Source organism: Lycorma delicatula, chromosome 2 (assembly GCF_047948215.1).
Source record: "Lycorma delicatula isolate Av1 chromosome 2, ASM4794821v1, whole genome shotgun sequence".
Classification (NCBI taxonomy): Eukaryota; Metazoa; Arthropoda; class Insecta; order Hemiptera; family Fulgoridae; genus Lycorma; species Lycorma delicatula.
The window spans coordinates 52,132,806-52,159,243 of record NC_134456.1 but is presented as its reverse complement, the minus strand read 5'-3'; the positions used below and the strand labels follow the sequence as shown (position 1 = coordinate 52,159,243).

At 28.5% G+C, this 26,438-nt stretch overlaps 1 protein-coding gene across 2 annotated transcripts in view; it reads left to right on the top strand.

Moving 5' to 3' along the window:
• LOC142318800 (uncharacterized) overlaps positions 1–26,438 on the top strand; it is a 115,601-nt gene that overhangs the window by 81,846 nt on the left and 7,317 nt on the right. For both annotated transcript variants that reach the window (XM_075355296.1, XM_075355297.1), the window contains exons 6-10: positions 20,595–20,773; positions 21,583–21,718; positions 23,650–23,841; positions 24,809–24,892; positions 26,071–26,230. In XM_075355296.1, coding sequence (XP_075211411.1) covers positions 20,595–20,773; positions 21,583–21,718; positions 23,650–23,841; positions 24,809–24,892; positions 26,071–26,230 — 751 coding nt within the window. The remainder of the gene's footprint in view (positions 1–20,594; positions 20,774–21,582; positions 21,719–23,649; positions 23,842–24,808; positions 24,893–26,070; positions 26,231–26,438) is intronic.

Genomic DNA, 26,438 nt, shown 5'->3' with positions numbered 1-26,438 from the left:
TTGTTAATTTTTTATCCGATCTTTCGTTTAATCGGACGTTTGACGGAATATTACGTCAGTATTTGAATGCGATGTAGTGTGGAACTGCTGCTAAGCTTGTACTAAAATTAATTACGTGAAGTCTGTACATTACGCAATATTATTCATCAACGCATTGTTCTCCATATAAAAGATTTTTTTTTTAGATTTATTAAATCGTTTTTTTTAGATCCTATGAATAATTAGAATGAAATTTTTGAAAATAAAGTTAGTTTCTTTTCTCTGATTATGATGAAATTTGAATCGTACCTTTATTTAGTAATAAATTTATTACAATTGAAATTTTTCATCGGAAAATCCTTTCATAAAGAGTTATGCTTACTCACCAAATGCCTTAAGTTATTTACTAACTTAATATTATGATGTTTCATCATAAATTTACCAATTCAACAGTTCGTATAAGGAAAGTTCGTTATTTACGGAATAAGTTAAATTTAATCGAGTTTAGTAAGGTTAGGTGTAACGATTCCGTATAACTTCACATGATATCAACATAACCTTATTGCTCGCTGACATGTCTAATTAACCTTAAGTGTTAAATTGGCCGATTGATAAGAGTAGCCCATAATTATATACAATAACCAATTATTTAGTTTGAAACACACATTGCACTAATCTTAGTATTACTCATTATATTACTCCAAACTAACCTTAACTGTGATCTAATCTCACGTAAACCAAATTAAAAACTCTTTTAAATAATGTAAATTGAGCTAACTTAATTAACAAACTTAACCTTAATTGTTGGAACTTGGGTGAAAGTCATTTACATTGAAAAATTTCAATTGTAACAAATAACTTAGGTCGTAAGGTGTATTCAAAATTTCATCAATTGGGGTTGGCAAGATTACAATTAAACAATTACTGCGAATAAATTGAAGAAGTTTATCTTTAAAGATTAAGTAACGCATTCTATTATCTTTCACACTAAAAAAAAAAAAATATAGCTGGTGCTAATTTTTATTCAGTCAGAAATATGTGTTGCTCTTTCATGTACAATGAAATAAATTTACATCATGCCTTGTCTTTGGCTATTTTTATCCGTAATTGTATTGATATCAAACAAAATTACCTTCCATATGACGACATTGTTCCTTTTACATAATATATTAGTTGTATAAGTTGAGAGTACTTTGTTGAGTAAATTTAATTTATTGTAAAGGAACTGAGTTTTAATTTTAAAAGATTCATTTTGTTGATCTAGAAACTATTCATTCATGGTATCATAAGAGTAGCTGTAATAAAAGACAAATTCCATTTTTTTTATGACTGTTTCAACTGCTAGTGAATTAAATATTTTTAATTTTGTTAAGCTGTGGTGCTACTTTTAAGTTTTTTAAGAAATTACCAATATAACTTGACCATAAGTAAGAAAACAATGGACTCTACTTCAGAAAAGTAAATAAATACTCTTATAGGAGTTACAGTATATCTATTTTACAACTTTCGTATTAGAAAAAGCTTTTTAATCCAAATTACAGTTCAGTAGTCTGTAATATATTTGATTCAAGTTGACTACTATTGGGATTACAGACAGTGTCAGTGGTACCCTTACAACTAAATTACAAAGCCTTTGTTTGATTTCATTTCTGTTCCTCGTAGAGTTTCTATAACACCCCAATAGAAGCAAAGTTTCCAAGTCAAAAGATGCAGTAGCTTTACAGGTCATATCTTTTATCACAAATCCATTGAGCATCTAGTTGAACAGTCCATAAAACATGGGACGTTTTTACCGATGACTGTGATCAAGACTAAATATTTGCTTAACTCCAAATACAAGAGCCTTTAGAGAACAGAGAGATAAAAAGAGTTTCATGCACATGTGTGTTGATTAGAAAAAGCCAGATTAATGACTGATCAATTTTTCTTTTATTTGTATGGTCCCTTTGCAATCCCTTAATTATTTTTTACATTAGTTTTATACCTTCTTAAATAACCTTCAGTGTATTTTACGTTAATATTTTTCATAATTTGTGGTCGTACATCAATGCTGATCGTTTTCTTTCAGGCAGTCGTTAACATACACAATTGATCATTTTTCTATATATCACACAGTGAAACTTAATATCTGTTTGTGTTCTTCTAACTCAGCTTCTCCTCATGGCTATGTAGGTTTTTAATTAAACTGGAAATAATTTAGTTGCCTATATAATATGTAGTACATTTTTATATTTCACCGATGGCTTGTCAGTAGTTTGAGTAGACCCAAGATTTTACAGCCTTAGGAAGTCTTCCAAATATTATCATGTTTAAACTTTTAAATGAATGAATATTACATATAGACAAATGAGTTGTCAAGTCTTATATTAATCTGAATTAAATAAAATTCATCCTATAAGCACATATGGGTAAAATTTAACAAATTAAGTAGAGTTTACTAGGGATCAGTGGTTGGTACATGTAAAAATATGAAACCCAATTTAGTGCAAAGTGAACTGGTTGATGCTGTTTACAAATACACAAATGTACCATTAAAGTTCTATATAAACTGTATTTGCAATATTTAATAATATGTTTCAACAGTAATTTATAATGCCTTTTGTTGTTCTAAATTAATAAGTACTTTAAAAGTTTTTTAGTATATCATAATTTTTAGTTGATTCTGCTATTAAATTGATTAATTGTGCTGGTTGTCTTAAGCAAATGTTTTATAATGTACAGTGTTATGGTTTCTTAAAAAAATGTAATTGCCAAGTATGAGGAGGTTGACATTCTTCAATTATCAAAATATCTGTGGAGAGAAGGGTTTTCTGATAGATTACATTGCAAATAAAATTTATCAGAAAAACCTTGACTATAAGTTAATTCTCGGTGCAGTCATTCTAGCGTCATTGCTATAATATTGATTTAATTTTCTATTTCAATCAGAAGTCCTTTCTGTTGCATCTTGAATTTTGGATTTTTTTGTTTACAAATTCTGTTATTAGTTCAAATAATTATAATCAAATCTGAATCACAGATGTATATTAAGATGAGACAGAATAACCATTTGATTTGATGGTTATCATTGTTAAAAACAGCAATAGGACAGGCACTGTATTTGAGGAACAAAACTAATGTTGGCCTATTTTATAATCTGAGCAGATTTCTAGCTTTGCTTTCTCATTAAATGAGTCTTAAACATTATGTTTTCATGCTAACACTTACGGACAGATAAATAGTACCTTATAAATCACAAAACATGCTAGCCATGGCCCTGTCGGCTGAAAAATTTAATTTTACTTTTCTTGGAAGTAGGTCATTAATTTTTTTTATTTAGGCTCATCAGAAGTCACTATATAGTTAACAATTTTTAGTCTTCAAAGCAAGAAGTTATGTCACAAATTTTCGTTCTTTCAGAAAATTATTTTATTCAGAGATACACTTGTACCTGTAAACAAAATTTCATAATTGTTTAAAACTACTTTGCAGTTCCTGCTCGGACAAACAATACTGACAGAGATTTGTGCTTTTTTTGTAAAGCATTTTATGTTTCAAATGAAATCATTTTTGACTGTTACCAGAATCAGAGTAAATAGATAACTTTTTCAGTAAATATTTCTTGACACTGTTATTTAAAAGAGCAGTCTCTTAATGCAGACTACACAGCTCAATGCATTTGCTCATTATAAATGAATGTGTGTGCGAGACAATGTTTATTGCCAGTCAGTCCATTATTCATCCTTCTGTGTTTGTTAATTTACTTATGGTGTTAAACTTGTACGAGGAAGTGTATGTTGCAGTGTATTGAAAGCGGAAGAATTCATATTAGTTTTAATATATCCTAAGTTTTTAATTTTAGTGAATCTTACATTGTCATTTCCTTAAATTTATTTCTGGTTAATTCTCACTGAAAGTTAATTTTTCTTAATTTTCATTAAATGTGTACAAAGTAATTTTATATTATTAATCTAGATCCTAATATTTAGTTTAATTTTGAATTTTAAAAAATGCATCACATAAAACTTGAATGTTATTGTACCAAGATTAGACCTTAAAAATATGTTTTATGTATAGAGAGGGGTGATATGAGATTGAACATCCACTGCACAACAAATGAAATGAACATAAAAAACAATTAATGTTAAGCAACAACTTGTAGAATAAAATGAATGTGTTATTTTCTTTTGCATACTAAAAAAAGTAATGTAAATTATACTAAGTTTAACTCAAAGATTTTCATGAAGTATTCAATCTGGTACTTTGTAGCTGTAGTATACAGAATGCTATTATCTGAAGATTCACAATAAGGAATATTTAGTTTCACGTGAGTGTTGATTAGGTTATTGGCATAAGCTTTTAATTTAGTGCGAACGTAAATTTTTGCATGAAATTAATAATTTTAGCTCATGAATTTAGATGCAGTAACAATATAAATTTCTTGCTATGAATTTTTTTGGGCTGGACGTATAGTTACATATAACAGCCCAGGGGAGTGTCCTATACTCTTTAAGGACCTCCCTGTCTACCAGCATGACAGGTTGGCCCGCCGGTCATCTCTGACTTTATGCCTCCCTCAAACCCCCCAGAGTAGGATCCACCAGGAGCTAATGCAACATAACAGAGACACCCTTGCGGCATCCCCGCCGGGATGCGTTCGCTGAGGGGTTCAAGAGTCCCTGTGTCTCATTGCTACCACCCACCCATGCAAGCATGAGCAAACGGCAGCTCTGCAGAGGGCTGTCCTTCATCCCCAAGCCTCCCCATCCTTTTCCTGAAGACCCTTGTCATGAATCCTACGATGGTATCATAATTCTTGGAGCTCCACAACATGGTGCCAATGATATTCTTCATGCTAAGCGGTTCGGTAATAGCTGAGCTGAGCAAGCTAGGTGATATTTTTTCCACTGTGGGCACCAGAACACAGTAAGAGCAGTAGGAGTCATCCACTCTTACTATGAATCTTGATAAATTACAAATTCCACTTGCCTATAGACTTTCAATAGAAGGAACTGATAGAAATTTATAATTAGTTTGAGGTTTTGTTAACATTAAAGGCAGATATATGAGGGCGGTGCAAAGTCTGAGAGTTGGCATCACTAGTTCATATTGAGGGATTTTCAGTTCTTTTGGAAGAACGCACACAAAGTTTCATCTGATAATTTCTGTTTTGGCATCTGATTGAATCGAGAAAGTCTAGTAGTAATTTCTAAAAAAATGGATGAAAGAGTTCTGTGTGTTGATTACACATTATTTTATAAACACCATCCCTGCAGGAGACTAAATAAAAACTTGATAAATATTATGGTGAATTTGCATCTTCAATTAGAAAAATTTATTAGTGGTTTCAAAACTTTTGAACAAAAGTGACACAGATTTTTTTGGATGCTCTTTTGAGTCGCTACTCCAAAAATGATTGATGAAATTCATAATATGATGTTGGATGATAGAAGACTGAATGTGAGTGAAATAACTTGTACTGTGGCATCTCAACTGAAGAGATGAATTGAACATGAAAAGACTGTCTAATATGGGTGCTGCAATTGCAAAAAATAAAATTGTGTGAGGTATTGCACAAGTGGTTTGCAGCTGTTTTAGTGAAATCTGTAGGATTTTAAGCATAGTTTCATCACTGTAGACAAAACATGAATACACCACCACGTGCCTGAGACCAAGGAACAATCCAGACAATGGGAGTCTGTACCAAAGAAGGCTAAGACTTCGGCTGGGAAGATTATGGTGATTGTCTTTCGGAATTTGCAAGGGATAATCCTGATAGACTATTTAGAAGAAGGTTCAGTGATTACAGGCAAATATTATGCAATGTTATTGGAACATTTGAAAATCAAGTTATGGGAAAAACATCCACAATTTGCCATCAAAAAAGTCCTTTTCAATCACGATAATACACCTGCTCACTCTGCAGTTGTGGCTGCAAAATTGATAAGAGTTACGGTTTAAACTTGTTCTGCATATGCCTCCTGTTCTACAGATTTGGCTCCTTCAGACTAATATTTGTTCCCCAACATGAAAAAAATGGCTTGCAAGAAAGAGATTTTATTCAAACAAGGAGATGATTGCAGAAAGAAATAGCTAATTTGCTGAGTTGGATCAATACTATTATTTGGAAGGGATCATCAAACGGGAGGAGTGATGGATGAAATCTATAAGCTTAAAAGGTGACTGCATTGGGAAAAAAAAGAGGTTTATCTCAAAAAAATTCAATACTTTGTACCTGATATTGCCTTTTGTATTTCATTATCTTTTTTCTTTTTTAAATTAAAATTTGTGTATTTGTACTTAAAATACATCATATTATGAATATGATGTATTGTATGTAATACTCTGTGTAGACAAAAATTGAAAATCATAAATTAGTTGAAAACATTAGTCAGCTTCCCAGAATAGAATGGCCCAAAATCTGAAAAATAATGATGTTTATAGTGAACTTTATTTAATAAATTTCGGTTTACTTCATTTTTTTGTAACAAGTATATGTGTTTGTCCTCATTCATATTTTTTTTTTAGTTTTTCCCAAAACAAAAAAACAACTAAATAAAAGTTTCAATGACATTCAATTTGAGATTTGTTTTTTTACAGAGGAAATTAGGAATTGATTATTTTAAGATAGCCTGGTCTTAAAAACATCATTCTGTTAATTAATTTGGTGTTGCTAATTTACTTATTTTGCAATTAGAATCATAGCTCATTGTTATCAAACCAAAGAATTATAATGTATCCACCTGGAATACAAAGCAGTTCAGTTGCTTACTAAGTTAATGATACAGATACCAGATAATGGTACTGTTGTTTTTTGTTTTACTGTATAAAAATAATTATTTTACTTTATGCTAGTTTTGACAGTAATTCATATAGACAGACTGTGTACACCTTATCACTATGTGTTGTGGGGTGTGGACAGATTAATTTTCCTTAATTTGATGCATTAATATTTTGTCTTGTATTAGCCTAAAATAATAATTTGATAATAAATTATACATAATATTTAGTAAATGTTTGATAAAATTTAAGTAGTTAATTGATAAAATCTTGTTGCACATGGGCTTATATAGTGTAATTAATGTTGTGTGTTAACACATTTTGGATTTTTCACATATGAAGTGTACAATATCCTATCAAGGAAGAAATTTCAAATTAAATGGTATAATGATAAAAAATTTATGGATAAAATGCAAAAAAAGAGGAGAAACTTACATTTCTTTAGGACATCTCTTAACCTGTTAAATCTTGTACTCCAATAATTTGTTTCATTGTAGTAAATATTGTGTTAATAATATTTTCAGTAAGTAAGAGAAGATATTTCTTAATAACAATGAAATTAAGTTTTCGAACATTGCATCGTTTGGTATAATAATTATTATATATAATTTTAAAAACAGCTTACCAAAATTCCAATTTAACTTCCTTCAGGTCTTTTGGATATTCTGCTATCTTCAGCAGTAGTATAATTATGATTAAAATTATAAAAATTATAAAACAAGTGACATAGATTGTTCTGGATGCCGTTTTGAGTTGATATTTTATTACGATCAGTTGTTATTATTTTATATATTTTAATCATAATTATGCTCCTCCTCTTGAAGATTGTAGAGCAGCCAAAATCACTCTTGGAAGTCAAATTGGAATTTTGGTAAGCTGTTCTTAAAATTAATATATAATAACAATGAAAATGTTTAAAAAGCAAGAGCTTTTTTTATAATGCAGAAAAAAATATGATCTCTATAATGTATGCACAAAGTTCATAAAGATGTGTTAAACATTGTGCTGGAAATTCCGTTTGTCCTTTTTCACTTGCATATTCAAGAAATTTCTGTAAGATTGTATTTTTTCTTCACTAAAGTAGTTTACTTTAAAAAGCAAGACTACAATGGTAAATGTCTGTATAATAATATTAAAACAACTCTGCAAAAGCCTGAGATAGAAAAAAAAATTATTTGTATAATTGTCGTGATCCATTGTGTCCTACACGAATAGAGCTGTCAATCAGTAGAGACAATTGTTTGTAACTGCAGTGAAGTGCAATCTTTTCAACTTTTCTATTATGTTCACCAGAAAAACAATAAAAAAAAATTAATGATTGGCTTGCCTGTATTTTTACATAGGTCAAACAGACAGGAAATATCGGTTCACATTGAGCAAAATGGTAATTATGATTAAATGTTGATCAGCTATTTATATTTCATCAATATTAAAATATAATAAGATGAAAATATAAGCACACTTATAATTCTTTAGTCTTACTAATCCCTCATTAATTATATATTGTATTTGCATGAATTTAAAGAGATTCTACACTAAGTGACAGATTAGCATACCAGAAGAATATTTACAAACTTCACTTGAGACTTATTTTTATGAAAGTACCAATTTTTTTTTATTTATTAAAGGCAATACTTGTAATTATATTTAATGTTCAGAATGTTGTCCATCTTACACACTGTATAGCTAAGTTATGCAAATTTGCTGTATAGAAAAGTTCTCTATTACTTTCCAAATCATTGAATGTGACATAAAAGTTTCAGTTCATCAATAGTATGAGGCTTTCTAGAAGAAAGACTCTTTGACGACACCCTGTATGAAAAAATCTACTGGCTTAATATCTGATGAACGTGGAGGCATGTCAATATCTGCCCGTCTACCAGTCACTCTTCTGTCAAACATTTCATTCAAATAATCATGCACTGCAGTGGCATAATATAGTGGAGCAACATTATGTTGGAAGGAAATTTCTTTAATATCTTCAGCACACATCATGAGTCCTGATACCACCTAATTTTTAAGTATGTTTCCAAGTATTATCTTCTGCTACTGTTCCTTCAAAAAAGTATGGTCCAAGTATGCCAAAAGCTATTACCCCTCAAACACTCGCACCTGGTTGATTGAGTGTTGTTGCTCTAACAAAAGATATTTATTTTCAGTATTGTCCACTTAACTTAAAATTGGCCTCATCAGACCACACAATTTTAATGAATAACTTTGATCTTGTTTCTGTTGTTAAGCATCAATTCACAAAGCTGAAAATGTTGATCTGGGTCATCTTGTAGCTCAAAAGTAATGTGGAATGTAGACTTTAAATTTATGTTTATGTAACATTCTTTGTATGGACCTTTGTGATAACTCCAGCTCAGAGTCTAATTGTCTTGTTGATTTCTGTGGACTTTGCATCATTGCTAAACAATGCACAATTTATTTTCCTCTGTTGCGACTGTTATTGGGCGGTCAGATCTTTGTGCATTCATATCAGGTCCATGTTGTTCTAATTTATGTCTTGTACTGTTTGTCTAGATGGAAGGCTTGATGTAAAGTGTCTACCCCACATTAATAACTACAATAGCACCACTTTTATAAAAAGTGAAAATCCTTTTCTTTTGTTAACATTGTTACAATTACTTAACACAGAAAACCAAATCTTAACTACAGCTCACTTCAATACACTGAGATACAGATCTAGACAGTTGGTTCTGTTTGTTATTGTATTGCCAACTTGACACTGCTGAATTATCAACATTTTGTAATACCAACCAACATCATAGACTAAAATTATTGGGTACTACATTTTGCTATTAGTAATTATTTTTTACTTGTGTCAGGTGACTTTTGCACCATTCTGTATATGACCAATGTTTGTATTGTTCTATGATAATTGTTTTCCCACTCTGCTTAGAGTAATACACTTTTTACAAACAATAAGTTAATTCAATGTATTCAGCTAAAAGCAAACTTTAAGGTACAGTTGTTGTATAGTATATTTGAAAATAAACTAAATATTTAGTTCCTCTAGTATAACAGAAATATAAACAATATTTTCCAGAATGAAACTCCTGGGTCCTGGATCACACTGTGAAAACTGAGATGGTCCTTATAACCTGATAGTTTTACATTTCAGAGAGTAGCTGTTTGGAAATTGAAATGTGGAAAAAAGAAGAATAGACACAAAACAAAATTTGTTTTTAAAAACTGCCTCTTACTATTAACAAACAATGGTAGATGCAGTTTCAGTACATGATGTTTGTATTTATTTGTGATTGTTAACATTAAACTGTTAATATTTTTAAAAAATTCATTATGCTAAGTTGATTAACGTTGGCTCGGGTCAGAGATGTTTCAGATGATTGGATTTTGCTTTATTTTGGATCTGCGACTTAATTTATTTAGTGTAAATTGTAAGCAGTATTGATCGCTATTATTGTTGTTAATAGATAATAAAGCATACTGTGAAACTGTACCCTATTGTTTGACTCTGTAAACTATAGTGAGCAGTTTATTAAGAAATCCACTAGGTGTGTGGATTTATCAGTGTGCGAGAGGTTATTTCGCCGAGGACACTAGAAAGAATCTATTATTTTAATTTAATGCAAACATGAATTAAACCAGATTGGATTATTTTAAACTTCCTATAGTAGTTAACAATGATTATTAGCAGAACAAAGTATTTTATAAAAAAAAGGCTTAAAAAATTAGTAAAAATAAAATAAAATTGTTTTTTTGGGGGGAATATTATAAGTTTTGTTTTCCTTAAATTATAAATCTATATTAATACTGTAAGATTTCTTATTTTTCGGATTAATGAAGAGATAGATTGAAATTATGAGTTGCTGAGAGGAAAACACGGGTTGGTCACCTATTCATGGTATAGGACAACTCTAGGTTGCTTCAGCTTTGTATAGCAGCTGTTAAGTGTTGCTAGAGTTCTAAAACCAGCCTTTAATTTATGTTTGAAATACAACTATGCTATTTATTTGTAAAATGTCAAGAGTGTATCTAACATACTTAATTTGCCATTCAGAAAGTGATCATTGAAATATTTGATTTGCTATGTTAATATGTACTTGCATTTATTAGAAAAGAAAAACATTTTTTTTTTTAATTTTGGAATTACATAAACAATCGGTAATGCTAGTATACTCAATCTTAAACCTTTCTGCCTTAAAACATTTTATTTGTATTAATGAAAAAAGATACAGATGAAACTGGAAGTCTATTATGTGCAGTTTTTTTTATTAATAATCTGTTTTGTTAAAAGTGATGTAACATATTATTTTTATATAAGAGGTTTGAAAAGACAGTAAAATTATAAGCACTGGCTATGAGCAAATGTTCTAAAATAGTGAGCCATCTTATATTTTAATTTCATGGTTCTTCATGCCAGTATTTGTTTTTGTAATTATGAAATTACAGATCTTTTTTTTGTATATGAATATACCTAAAGGGAGTACCTTCACTATGAAAAGAATTCTACAAATAGCATATAATATAAATTTAGTAATAAGAAAGAAATATTGAAAATATCTGTATGTGTAGCACAGAAAGTTACAAAATAAAAAGTAAGAAATTGTACAGAGGATTGAAATGTAGCCATTGCAAGAAAATGTTAAAAATTTGATTTAAGGCCAGGGCTTAGTTAAGAGAGGACTTGATAGGTGGTTTAAACGTTATTACTTAAATCAACACCTTAATTTAGTTCCCTCAGTTCTTTGCTAATAAAATATTGGTTAGGTTTTTGAAAATTCTAAACATATTAAAATTATTAAGTGTAAATAATAATATGACTTGTGAAGAGCACAATGTTATAAATCAAACCAGATTCCATGTATGTAGTCATTCATTTTAGCATAAATAACAGAAAGTTTTTAGCATGAATATAAAAAACAAAAACATGACTGGCAAGATTAATGAAATTACAGCCAAAACGTTTACTACCATCTTGTAGTTTTATTTCCCTATTGCTAACATTCCAAAACTTGATCCATGCACTCATTTTCTGTCAGTTGCCATTGTTATGAAGTCTAGTACACTTACTATTTCAACGTGTAAAACAACTTGCAGCGATTGAATTTTTAATAGTGGAAAAAGTGAACACTAGAGAGACATTCATAATTGTGTAAAAGCTATTTTTAGTAATAAAACTGAAACTGTGAGCAGATGGGCAATAAAATTTCATTCATCAAAAGCTGCTAAAGTGTTGAAGCTGAATCTCGCATTGTTTGACCAATTTCTAAGACTGATAAGAAGCCCCGAGAGGAGATATGATCATTACATCCAGATAGGCATATTAAAAGAACGAATGAGACTTTGCATATTTGGGCTACTGTAAAATCTGCTTTTAATGGATGCCATGCAAACTTGCAGATAAAACAAGAACGAAAGGATTGAAACAGCTTCTGAAGTGTTTGTGATGAGAAAGACGACTTGCTTTAATTATTGTGACTGGAAACAAAGTTTGTTTACAGACTTTGGTGCATCATTATGACCTAGAAGGAAAATGGCAGAGCATGGAATGTTGGCACTATGGTTTGCCTCGATAAAAAAAATTGTAAACAAACTGCAAAAAATTTTAATTTTTTTGACTGTTCTGGGATTTTATATACATACCTACCTGGAAGCTGGGTAAAATAACACATGGGATGTATATGTCATATTTGTTAATCTACAGAACCGATAATTCTGCAACACTATATTGCTTTGAACACGCATCACATTTAACTGCCAAGGCTCGTGTGAAGTTGAAATTTTATTCCCTCCATACTCATTAGATTTGGGGCACCCTGTGATTTCTACCTCTTTCTGCAGTTAGAGAAGGGATGTTAAAGGTATTCATTTCACTGCAGATGATGAACTGAAGGTCACTGAGGTTGTGGATCAAGGAAAGACTACCAGCATTCTACATTGACAGAATGAGAACTAATTCAGCTTTTGGAAAAATATATAGCTGTAAATGTTGGATTATGTAGAAAACTAGATAAAGTTGTTTCATTTGATAGTTATGAGCAACTGTGTGTTACATTTCAGCCATCCGTCATAGTTAATCTGTTTTAAGAATTTTGTTATTTTATGTGCCACTTGGTGGTTAAACAGAACTTAGAATTGCAGTGAATGATTTTTTTTTTTGTAAGTGCTAAACTTCTTTATTTATTGGTCATGTAAATATTATTTATCAACCTTTTGATAAATAGTAAAAAATGTTCAGAGTTGCTGGTTTAACAGATTGTAAAATATTTAGTCCATGATTAGTGAACAATCAGATCTGAAGATTTTAATTATCTGTGATTAATTGCATATACATTTTTGAAACTATTGGTACACTTATAATTTTTAATTAATAAGAAGCTGTCTAATAACACTAAAATTAAATTTTAATATTTAACAATTTTCATTTATTAATAATTTAGGAAGTTATTTTTTAACATATTTTATACTTTTCTTGACCTGCTGTAATTCAGTATATTTTGATGACATATAGTATTAGCTGTGTTGTGGTCTTACCAGTAATTATTTGATAAAAGTACCCAGATTATAAATAAATTAATCTGAGACTCAGCTGAATTACATATATTTGTTTCTAAATCTAAGTATGAATTGAAGTTGAAGGTTAGATGTATTGCAGCTTGAACTGATGATAGTTGACGTGAAGGTAACAGAAGCACCTAAATAGGAAAGTGCTTTGCCTGCCTCTACCTATTTGAAGACCAACAACCTGTTATCAAGGCAACAATTACTGGTTGATATTGCATGTTTTCCTTCATTTACCCGTAGAAAAACAGCATAATACAACAACATTTTAGATTTGTAATTAATGAGAATAAATTCCCTTGATCAACTTTATTTATTGTAAAGTTATGTTCTGTTTACGTTGGTATTACAGTAAGGAGCATCATTTTATTTTGCTGTTTAAAAATATATGACTTTTGACATCTTGTCATACATGATTACTACATGAAAATTACAGAAGTGTTAATTGTTCCATAATTTTGTTTTCAAAATTAATGATATTTTGTTACAAACAGTAGTGTCTGATACCGAGGAGTAAGAATTCTTACAAAATAAAATTATGTAATACACACGCATTACAATCCTCGTAATCTTAGCTTTGTGGAATTGCACTTATTTTGGATCAGTTCAGCTAACAAGTTTTATTACTCTAATGAAATTCAAAGTAAAACTCAAAATTTAACTAGATTAAACCCAGCATAGCAACATGTTTTCAGAGTAGTAAACAAATAATCTTTAAATGAAATCTTTAAAATAAACTTATTTTTGTTTGCTAATATTTCTGATAATTGTTCATTTTAATGCCCAGGCTAGACTAGATTAACTTAAGAGCTGATGAATGGGTTTTTACTTAACATTTTATTAAATCATAGAATATACTTTAAGTATTAAAATGCAAGAAAAATATACTTCCATTATGTCATTTTGTTTTAATGTATCATTTGTTCTTAATTTTAAAAAAAGAAGAGTTTTTTCAGTGTGAAATTTTAATATTTATTATTTAAAGAATAGATTGATGTTCGAAGGAAGTAAGTGAAAGTCTGAACTAATAATCTTGCAATCTTGCTGTTTGATCTGTATTCCTAGATTTGCTTATTTAACACAGACAGGTAGTATGTATTTATATGAGCTCTTAGAGCTTTGGCCAGCATAATTTACTACTGTATTTAGTTTATTTTGTACACTAAACCTTAAATGTAAATGTCAGTTAAAAATTTGTATTAAAAAATACAAAAACATTTACATATACAGTTTTGTAGTTATAATTTTTAGTTATTTAATTAAATAAAATGTGATTCTGTTAAATATTTAATATTGTCAGTTTTTATCAATTATATTTCTAACTGTAAAAATCATAAAAATGCAAACAGAAGAGGCAAGTATACTTACCAATACGTGGTGCTTCATTTCTAATGAAAGATTATTAAAAATTTAATCAATAAAACAAATTTTCTGTTTATTTATTATTATAAAACTTCAATTTCCCACTACTTATTTTGGTTTATTATTTATATTGGTTTATTATTTTAGTAAGTAAATTTTAATATAAATGACAATATTTCTCACCTCATTGTGTAAATCACTAATTTCATAATGTTGTAAGGTTATAAAGAAAAAGAGCCATTTTAGGGTGGTTTCACATGTGTTGCCTATTTGTTATCTGATTTATTATTGCTACTTATATTACACATTTAGCCTATAATCATCATTATTATTATTATTTTAAACATTTTTTTTTTAAAAGTTCTATTAATGAATTTTGTTTGTGATGACGCACGACCTTGTATATGAATTTATGTTTACAAACTTTGTAACCATTTTATTGTAAATAATAATCATTGAATCTTTACAACTCAAGTCATTACCACAATTCATCAATGAGTCATGGCTGTATTTTTTTAAATCAATTAACTAGTCCTGTCTAAAAATTATTAGAAAACAATTTTATCTTTGCGAAGTATAGTAACATTTGTCAGACATAGGCAGCATAAGAAATAAAGTTTAAATTAAATTATTGTTAAAAAAAAAAATGCATTTCTATTATTACAGTTTTATTGGAATGATAAGCCTTGGCCAGTCATAAAAATCATTTTCAGAAAGTAAGGAAGTAATTGTTTATTAGTGGGTGAAATATTTTATATGGTTTATAAAATCTCAGGTTTCTTTGACAAATTTTGTTTAATTGTAATAAAACTTAAAATAGTATAAGAATTGTATTTCTTATCGTACTGATATAACTCTAACAAAGAGATTTTATTGTAATTTATAATTTATTATGTTATTGTAACTTTTTCTTAAAAACAGATGATCCTTCATTTTTAATTTTAAGTCTTTTTATGATATTTTTTATGCATACAATATATATAGAAAGTGAAGCTAAACTGTTGGATACAGTTTTAAGAAGGGTAAAATTTACAGCTTTAGTTTTTATTTGGTACTTATCTCCATTTTATAAGGTTGTTCTTCATTTGCTTGTATTTTTAAGTAAAAGAAGGTAAACTCTACTGTACTGCTGCTACCTTTGAGATGTACAAATATTTTGAAACTGCTTTGAAGTTTTCTTATAAAAAAATGCATGGAATTATACTATCAGAATATCTTCTTGGAGCTATTATGCAGCTCTTTCATTATCATTTGTGGTCCACCTGGAATTAATGGAATATCACCATTTTCAACTGCAATAACAAAGGAGTTTGTTGCATAATAGTTATGAAAAGATTTTCTGGAAGCATATTTCCATGTAAATATATTAAGAAAATATCATCTGTGAAATTATTTCTATAGAAGTTAAACTTCATCATGCACTAATCGGGAAAGTTATAAAGTAGACGAATCAATTTTTTTTTCCATCAACCTTCATGTGTGTGTGTGTGTGTGTTGAGGAAGGCGTGGTTACTCTGTATGTAATAAAATTGCTGCTGTGTTGGATGATATTTAAATTGTATTTTTTAATTAAATGTTATGTTAAGATTTATAAACAGTGTTGTACCTTTAAAGAAGTAAAAATCTTTTACTACATTCTAAGCATAACTTCATTCTTTTCAGATTTGTATGTTTTGAAAAGAAGAAAGTACTATGTATTTGTTTGTATGGTATTAGTGTAAAACTTCATTTATAAATATCTTTTAACATGCAGTTTTAGTATCAGGCTTTTCTGTGATCTGCTGTTGAATAGTTGTATGAAAATGCAAGAATTTTAGTTTGAAACTATAATGCAGTATATATAAATATTTTAAAGTTGTATGTTGATATACACGTCCTTATCAACTGAATCAATGATGGAGATATTTCATTCTTATCTTTTTTTTTTGTTTAAATAATACTAACAATTAATAAAATCTACCTTACCAGCAGATTAAGATAACCTCTAGATCTTTCAGCTTACTTAGATCTTTCAGCTTACTTGGCACCATCATCAGCAGTTAAAAATATTACATTAAAGTCAAAAATTAAAAAAATCAGGTTGAAATGTATAAACAGTCATGACTGTCTTGTCCTAACAGTTTACTGAAGAAATATTTATATACTCTGGTGGATTAAAGTGAAATCAAACAGAACCATGTTATCAAGGAGTAAAGATTAAATTATTATTTATTTATATTTAGTATGTTTTTAAATAATATATCTATCTAACAATGTTTGTTGATTAATTAAATTTTTATTATTACAGTAAAGATGATATTTTCTGAATTAGAAGTATTACAATTTTTTTAAGAAATATCGTAAGATTTTCATGAAATTATGTTTGTATGTATAATTGTATTCTATTATACGTTCGGCAAAGTTGGAGTTTTCTGGTTTGTTATTTTTAATGCTATTTATATGCTCTTTTGTATGTATGGAGAATTTGCAATTGGTCATACCCATGTATATAATGTCGCAGTCCTCATAAACAAGACTATACTCCTTGTTTATCAAATTTGGTATCATTATATGATTTGATTTTATAATTGTTAATTAATTAATTTATTAGTAGAATATGTAGGTGTTATGCCATAAAAAAAATAAAAATATAAAAAAGAAATGGCATAACACTTGCATATCCTACAAATAAATTAATATATTAATAGTTAATATATACAGTCATTTGTGAGGATTGTGACATTAAATACATGGATATGACCAATCGCAAATTTTCCATACGTGCAAAAGTGCACATAAATAGTTTTAAAAATAAAAAGCCAGAAAACTCCCAACTTTGCCAAACGTATAGTAGAATACAGTCAAACATGCAAACATAATAATTTCATGGAAATATTAGATATTTCTTATAAATATTATAGTAATTATAATTTAGAAAAATATTATATTTACTGTAATAATAAAAATAAATATAAAGAAATAATAATTTAAATTAAACTCCTTGATAACATGGTTCTGTTTGATTTCACTTTAATCCACCAGAGTACATAAATATTTCTTCAGTATACTGTTAAGACCGGACAGTCATGACTGTTTATCCATTTTAAAATATTTTTAACTCCTGATTATGGCTTAGCTCCATCTCAATTTGCTGGAAGGTGAATTTTATTAATTAACATATCAGTGGTACCACGTTAGAGAAATTAATGCTTACATTCACTTTGCTTAACGTCAGGAAATTATTGAAAGGAAAATATCTATGATAAACTTCCTGTGTGATAGGAACATTTTTATTCAATTGTTCAATAAAAATACCAAAGTTATTTGGAGTTGTTGATTTGCACCACAACATTTGATAATGGTGGGTTAATTTTAGTTCTTGTAAATAGTAAACTAAGTTTCATTTAAAAATTATATGTTTAATAGGTTATTCTTTTATTTTTGTTCCTTAAAAGAACTTTTGTACTAATCTTAAGTATAATTATAATTACTACTTTTAATGTAGTTTTATTTACTGTTAAATTTTTTAACTTATTAATCTAGAAGAAAATTGATGTAAATTTTATATGTATTTAAAACAAACTGAAATAAAGTGATATTTTTAAAAACTGTTGTATTTATTTGAAACTTATTCCTGTCCTTAGATTTAAAGTGGCTCAGTTATGTTACAATCAACTGTTTAATTTTAGTGGGTTACATGTGCATAGTATATGCCAGGTTCAAATTTATCTTGATTGTATATAACCAATATTCATTTTTCTTATTATTTATAAAGATTCATTAGATATATGTTAATTGTAGTTGGGAAGTTCTTCTTGTTTAGCGTGGCTTCCATTTCTGAGATAATTTAAACTTTAAAAACCAAGAATACAACTAAAATTTTTATCTAAACCAATTCAAAACTATACATCTAATAGGATTTGAATCGTGATAGTTTTCACTGATGTATTACAATTACAGCTTATTGGTGATTTAAACTACTTATATTGCCTGGTTATATACCTCTTTCACAAACATATTACAAGTATTTATAGTATCATCTTACACTTAGTTTAAAAGATCATAACTACATAATGTTTTTTCTGTACTTAATTCTGTTTAAACAAAACAAGTGCTAATGTACTGTGTTTTGCCTCATTGCTGATAACGCGTACTTGCTGCTTTTAATTAGGAGTATGATTACATTAATCAGTGGCTTAAATGGGAGTTTAATTTATTACCAATTTAATGGAATTTAAATTTAATTAATTTACATTGCCTCAAAACTGGTTGAATTTTGTTAACATTCATGGCTGCCAGTACAGGAGAAATACCATTAATCTAATCCAGCCAATGTAGGTGCATATTAAGCAATATGCACAATTTTTTGGGGGACTAACTTTAACAAAAGATTTGGCCTTAACACCTATAAATTTCTGATTTTTATTCTCAGGTTTTTTATTTGTTATATACTCTACTCATTTTAGATAACAGTTCCCATGCATTAACATTTTGTTCTTTGTCTCCGATGATGCAGCGTACCATATAGCAGATACTCCATACATACTCACTTGATCAGCAAGATGGGTTTGTAGTTCTGGTCATATATTTCTTCTACGTATGTCCATTTCTTACAAATATCTTAAATTAATTGTATTTATGGCTTAGTGCTTTTAACTCTTGATACATACTTTTATTTAATTTTCAATACCTTTAGAAGTTGGTGTTGCTGTAGGAGGTTGTCCAAATTCATCATCTAAGTGAGCAGCTTGCCCATATTTTTTTCTATTTTTGTTCAAATTTAGTTGTACAATCTTAAGGCCAAAATATTCCATTTTTTAGATCAATAAAGTATAATGGTTAGGAGGTGCTCAGTCTAATTAATCTCTGATGATGTTCAAAAACAGATGTTGATTGTGGGTTTTCTTACATCACTGAGATGTAGTTCCTGCAATTTTATAGTACTTGTATTTATAGTGTTTGATTGTTTTTTGTTATGGAACCACCAAGTTGCAAAAGATGTGTAGTTTACAGCCTTATGCAGAATAATTTTACAATATTGTTTGTTGTATAATTTTCCCATTTTTATTTACAATCTGTTTTTAAGGCTGTATAAATAAATGTATTCTTTCTTATATGATAAAATTTTGATATTTTCTCTTTCTTGAAGATTCTTATGGTTACTATATACAATCAGTGGTGAAGTGATATATTATTTGGATAATGTCCTAAGTACTAAAATTACTCAATTTTATTGACTTAATTATTCCACCTTTTGGTGTCACTGCCCTCAGCAAAATTGTATCCAGCTATTCTGCCTACATATATGTGCACCTTTTTTTTAAATTGCGATTGTGCCAATAGTAGTTTGGTTGATATAAGAACTTAATTATTTGTCCTTTATTACTAGTGAGCTTGTAACATTAGGATTTAATAATTAATATACTGTCTGAGGATTGTTTGGTTGGAGATTGAACAAGAGAGAGAAGCAGCTATTGGGGCATGGAACCCTGTGTGAGGGAAGTATAATTAACTACAAAATGATTTCTTTTAAATTGTGTAAATAGTGCCCACTAAATACTGCACTTTTTTGACAAAAATATTTTGTAACTGTTGATAAATGTTGTATGATGGTTCATGTTTAACTTTGCATTTTCAATAATTGGTACTACATTAATTCTTCAGTTCCCCCTTTTACTGATAAAGGTTGGTTAGTTGTATTTAATGAGTGCTCAGTAATAAGTGGTTTTATTATTTGTTGAATGAAAAATTGTAGCTTATTAAAGAAAAATAAAAAACCTAAAGCAAATCTCCTTTTTTATTCATAATGCTAATTTTTATTTTATTTTTCCAGGAAATTGCCGTTAATGCCTTTTTGTTGTTTTAGATTTATCTCTTCTTTCAGTTGCTGCCTTCAGAAAATTGAATGTGATTCATCATATTTTAAATAAACGTATGTAGTCATCATGCTGTTTTAAAACTTATAATCACTTTTTTTCTTTCAGTACAAATCTTACAAGAGAGTGATTCTTTTATGGATGCTATAAACGCAGCTAATACATTGAAAGAGCCCAGAAAACGTAAACGAAGAATGAGTGGTAGCAAAGATTCAGATAAGAAGGATCAATCAGAACCAGGATCTCCTGATAGCAGTCCACCTGCTCTTGTCAAACCTAACTTTAAGGTATTGCTTGTTTTATAAATCTTACATTGTATTATAAAATTAAACAGAAGTTTTGTGTATGTTGTAAAATGAAGTGATACCTAATTTTTTTTCTCGCTGAAAATATTTCAAAAATGGTCTGTTGCTGATTGTTGTCTGTAGTTTTTTTGATTTATTGATAAAAGAACTATTAATGCCATCATTGTACTTCTTTTAACTGTCAAGATTTAATTGGTTACAGATAATATTTAAAATAAAGCCGAACACTCCTGCCTTGGGTACCAGCTCTTATCCACTACCTGGAAGAGAACAAAAAACAAAATTCCTTTTGAAAGTTACTTTATTTTTTTATTTCTTGTACTCTGCTGTTCATTTCTTAACAAATAGATTTTTAATGTTAAAAACTGTTTGTCCTCTATAGATATTACTCAAATTTTTTCTAAAAATTGGGAAAAGAGATGGGATTTAGATTAGTCATTTGATGATTTGATTAGATTTGATGGATTGATTCAATGAAAATTGCAAACTTCCATTCTTTACTAAACTACTACTGCTATTATTATCATTAATAATAATAATAATTTCAAAATGTTTGCCATGCCCTGAATATAGTTATCGATATTACATATTTTCTTTCTTTCCAATCATTTTTTCATATTTGTTTAGCACTAAATTATTAACTTGTAGGTTATTAAACATATAGTATACCAATATGGATCTTCTTTTTATTATATTTATGTTTTACATTTTTCAAATGTTTAAGTGTGAGATTATTTTTTTCTTGATTTAATCTTTTACACTTTGTTTAATTAGAAGTAAATTTTTTTCAGTTTTATCAAGATACCCTTGAAAATGATGACACTGCTAAATCTGCTGTTTCTGATGATGATAAGAAAAAAATTAAAATTGAAAAGGATAATGAAAATTCTGTTGATGAAGGGGGTGATTCAAACAGTGAAAATAGATGTAAGTATAATTTATTAAATATTTAGCTCAATTTGTAATTAGATGAGCATTATTAGAATTATTAAATAGAATATTAGCATAATTTATTCATATTAATCCTGTATTAACTGGCTGTATGACTTCAACAATTAATAAATTAGTGATTTCTAGGAATTATGTTTATATTATATTTTTCCATTAAAAAAAAGGTATTTTATTAATATTATATAAATTAAAAACATCAAAAAATTGATGTTTTTAATTAGCCTCTTAAATGAATGAGTAAAAAAAAAAAACTGTTCCTGAGGCATTTTTATTTTGGCAGCAGGGCAATAGGAGGTTTCCACAATTACTTATAATCAATTTATATTTCTTGTATTATTGGGCTTGAAAGATTATACTGATAAAAAATCCTGTTATTGTGTTAATTTATACTGATGAAAATGTTACATATAACCTTTTTATGAATACATTTATGCCAGATGGAAAGCTGCTTATCTCTAGACTTCCGAGATTCTTTTACAAAAAAATTTGTATGGAAATATTCCTTATCTGTAATTGTATTACACTTTTGAATGTGTGAATAATTTAAAATACACCAGTAGTTAAAAGGATAGTTCTATGAATATTTTAACTAATCTTACTGCCTTGACAGTCTTAGAGTTATGTAGTTACTGTTGAATACAAGTGCTAGGAGAAATTATATAGAACTTTTATTTAATCAAATTTATTTAGATAATAATGAAAATAAGTGTATGAAAGTAGAAAAATACAGTATATTATTTTTTCTGTAGAAGAAATAAAACATGTATTTTGTGTTTTTTGTTAATAAAGATAGTTCAAATTAATAATTTTTCCATGTTATGCCTGCTAATGATCTGTTTCTAATGGCTCATTAAACTTTGCAGTGGCTCTATGATGGTGCTGGAATCTGCTCTAAATCCAAATAGAAGTAACAGTTTAGTTTATTGTAAATATGTATATATTAATAGAATACTTTCCCGGTTTTAATATAATCATCAACAATACTGCTTCAGAATTGGTCCACCTGTGAATGATCATTATTGGAACTGCAGTCAGGCTTATGCCCTTTTTACACTTCCTTGTACGAAGTAAAGGAAGTATTGTGAGCGTGAAAAATGTTGATTTTTAGATTTCAACAGAAATATCCGTTTTGATCATCCCTGAATTCGTTTTGACTAGCTCTGGCATGACGTCTGTACATACACATGTATGTATGTACATACATACATACATACATATGTATCTCGCATAACTCAAAAACAATTAGCCGTAGAATGTTGAAATTCTGGATTTAGGACTGTTCTAACATCTAGTTGGTGCACCTCCCTTTTTGATTGCAATCGACTGGACCAAAAGTGTCCCAAAAAGCCCAAAATCCAACAAAATTTGGATTTTAGACTTTTTCTTAACTACAGTAATCAGCCATCATCGTGAGCTTTTCAATGATATCATAAGTGGTACTTATATTCATTGGTTCCAGAGTTATAGCCAAATAAAATTTCAATTAATTAAATATTTGGATCTTACAAGGGGAAAGGCACATTGGTTCGAATACGACTTCATTTCCTTTTTTATTTTTCAATCATTTAAATATATTGATGTATTAATAAACCTCGGATTTTGAAAAAAAAAATTTGCAGCAAATAATAATTCAATTACCTATAAAAAAAAAAATATGAAAAAAAATCAGAAGTTATTAGTGAAATAATATTTTATGTACTTTTAAAAATGTATATATGTAATTTAATAGGCATACAAGGAGGATAGGCATACACATCAGATTTTTTGAAGCAGTAAGCACAAAAAGATTATATCTCTTAAATAAAAATAAAGGACGATTATCTTGTAAAATAAAATAAATCAAGGCCTCTGTTATGGTTGTCGACTTTTCTTTTAATTATTTTCTATTTATGTTTTTCATTTTACAGCTCCTAGCCCTGTTGAAGAGACTATAGTGAATACTGAAGAAGAAATAAAAAATGAAAAAAACAGATTGAGTTCAGAAGGACTTAGAGGTGTTTTAATATTTGCCAAATTAAGAAAAGGTCCAAAGAAAAAAGTAAGCTGGAAAGAAGAATTAGAAGATATTAAACACTTTGTTCTTGATGAAACAGAAAGAGGTATGCAGATAATTATTGTAAATTTTGTTTGAAAGTAGGTTACTGTATGTGTATGTGCATTTGAGAGAAAGTGTGAGAATTAAATGAGTTATAAAAGATTTTGACTACAAGGTACTAATATTGTCTCTGTTTTATAAAGATTTTATGCTTCATCTAGTTGTTCTTTTTTTAATAAATAATATTTTTAATGGTTACATTGCCTGCCAAACCTTTACGGTGATGAATGTACTGGAGCTAGAATAAAATTATTTACTTGTGCCTTCCTTTATAATTTTTATTCAAAAGCATTTATTACTTGCACATGCTTTATTCAAGTACGCAATTAATCTGGAATGTCTAAATTTGCCCACTAATTTTTATTGTTTGGTTTATCATAAATTTCTCTTTTTGCAATTTTCTTCTTCAAACCTCTTCCTGAATTTTGTCTTCCCTCCATAACAATACTATTTTAACCTTAAATCTGAGAAGAGGAAGACTTATAGTATGCATGCCAGAAAGTGAATGGAATATTACATTAACAAACAGGTCCTATTTCTGACTTAGATTTTGACAACATTAAATTTATATACAGAGAAATATATATATATACATATATATATATAGCTATAATTAGTTGCATGTTGCTAGAATTATTATTAACAAAAATTAATAAACATGAATCTTATAAACAAAAATCTTATAAAGCTGCTTTTTAGAAAACATTAATTGAAAATCAGTTGCTTTGAAGACTGAAGATGTGTGTGGAATCCACCCATTTTCTTAAATGTAGTTAAAATGTGTATTGGAGTATTACATTATTATTGAAGCTTAAAACAGTATTGGTTGATATGTTAATATAACTTTGATAACAAAAAATTAACTAGGGCAGTGAATTGTGACTTTTTTCTTAGTTATGTAGTTTTATGTTTATTACTGCTGTGTTTGTTTAAGTCTAGTAAATACTTATTGCTGGTGCCTTTTTTTGCAGTGAATGTAACAAAAACATTCTTGGATATGAAGCAAATGGAAAGGATACATGAGAGAGAAAACTTTGCTATTGCTAGAAAATTAAGTGAGTATATTTAACAAAAAATAATCGTTGTATTTAAAAACATCTATTTTGCTCGATATGTAGTGTTACTGTTAAATCATAATGGCAGGCATAAAAAAAACCATTTAAGTTAGTAAAATTTTTACCCATCACTTGACTTTTTACCCATCAGTTGGGTGAATGGTTAGTGTCGTTGCTGATATCTTTTTATTACAACCATTCTGTAGTATAGAATCTACGTTGAGACCAAGTAAAAAGTATCTCATTGTTATTATACTGAATCTGAATACTCAAATATATTGCTGTCTTAGGATTGAGTTAGATAGATTGTCTGTACAGCTATTTTAAAACGAGAAAGGAAAAAAGTATTCACTTGTTTCGTTTTTCCTTCTATGATTGTTTTATTATGGTTTAATTGTGAACAGAAGTTACACAGTAGGTAGAACACATACAGTTTAAAGTGGTACTTTATCCACAATTGTTAACTTTTATTGGTGTAAGGGAATTTAATAAATTTGAAATCAGTTATTGGAATTTCATCCTTGCTTTACTTTTATTTATAGTTTTGATTTATATTTACAGATATGTAATATCTAATAATATAACTTGATGTCTAATAATAATGTATTAGAACCTTTTTTTTATTTGATTTTTGATTGTAAGAGAGAATGGTTTACTACTATTTGTCCAAATATTTTCATCCGTTACAGATTAAATAAATAAAAACTGTCACTGCTGACAAATATTCACTTTTAATGTAAATGATAACACAATTTACAGTGTTCTATGGCAGAGTGATAGCATTTCTGTCTTTCATCCAATAGATCCGGGTTTGAATTCCAGTTAGGCTAGGCTATTTTCACATGCTACAAATATTAATTTCTCATCAGCAGCTGTTATTGGGTGGTTAGTTGCTTAAAGAAAGGAAATAAATATAGATTTACAACCTCTGATGGTCATTTGATCAGGAGTATTGTCTGCTTTATGTAACGTTTTTTTGTGAAGTAAAATCATATAATTTAAAATTTGCATATTGATTAAGTAAATAAACACAGTGTTATTGTCAATATACTATACATAGATCAGCAATCTAATTTGACAGCAGTACTTTCTAATTACATTTTACATAATGAACAGGTTAGGGAATATAAAAAATAACTTATTTTAAATGATTACAGCATTTCTTTTTTATTTTGTAGCTAATGAAGATATCATGGAAGAGAAAATTCGTTGGAAGGTTTTAATTCCATGTGATGCACCTGCATTACCTGTAATACCTGGTAAAAATAGTGCTGAAAAGGATATACAATATGCTAGGGAAAAAACAGTTGCGTCGGCCATCTATTTTAATAAAAGATTGTAAGTTCAAATTGATTGTTTTTGAGTTTAATTTTTCATTTATATTTTTTTATTTTGAGCTCTACTAAAGTGATGGTTGTCTGGATTAAATGAAAATATATTTTCAATTTTATTTATAACTTTTATTTAAAACTTTTTTAATAAATTTTATTAAAACCTACATTAAAAAGTATGTATTTCTTCTAGAAAAAATATATTTCTTAGGTTA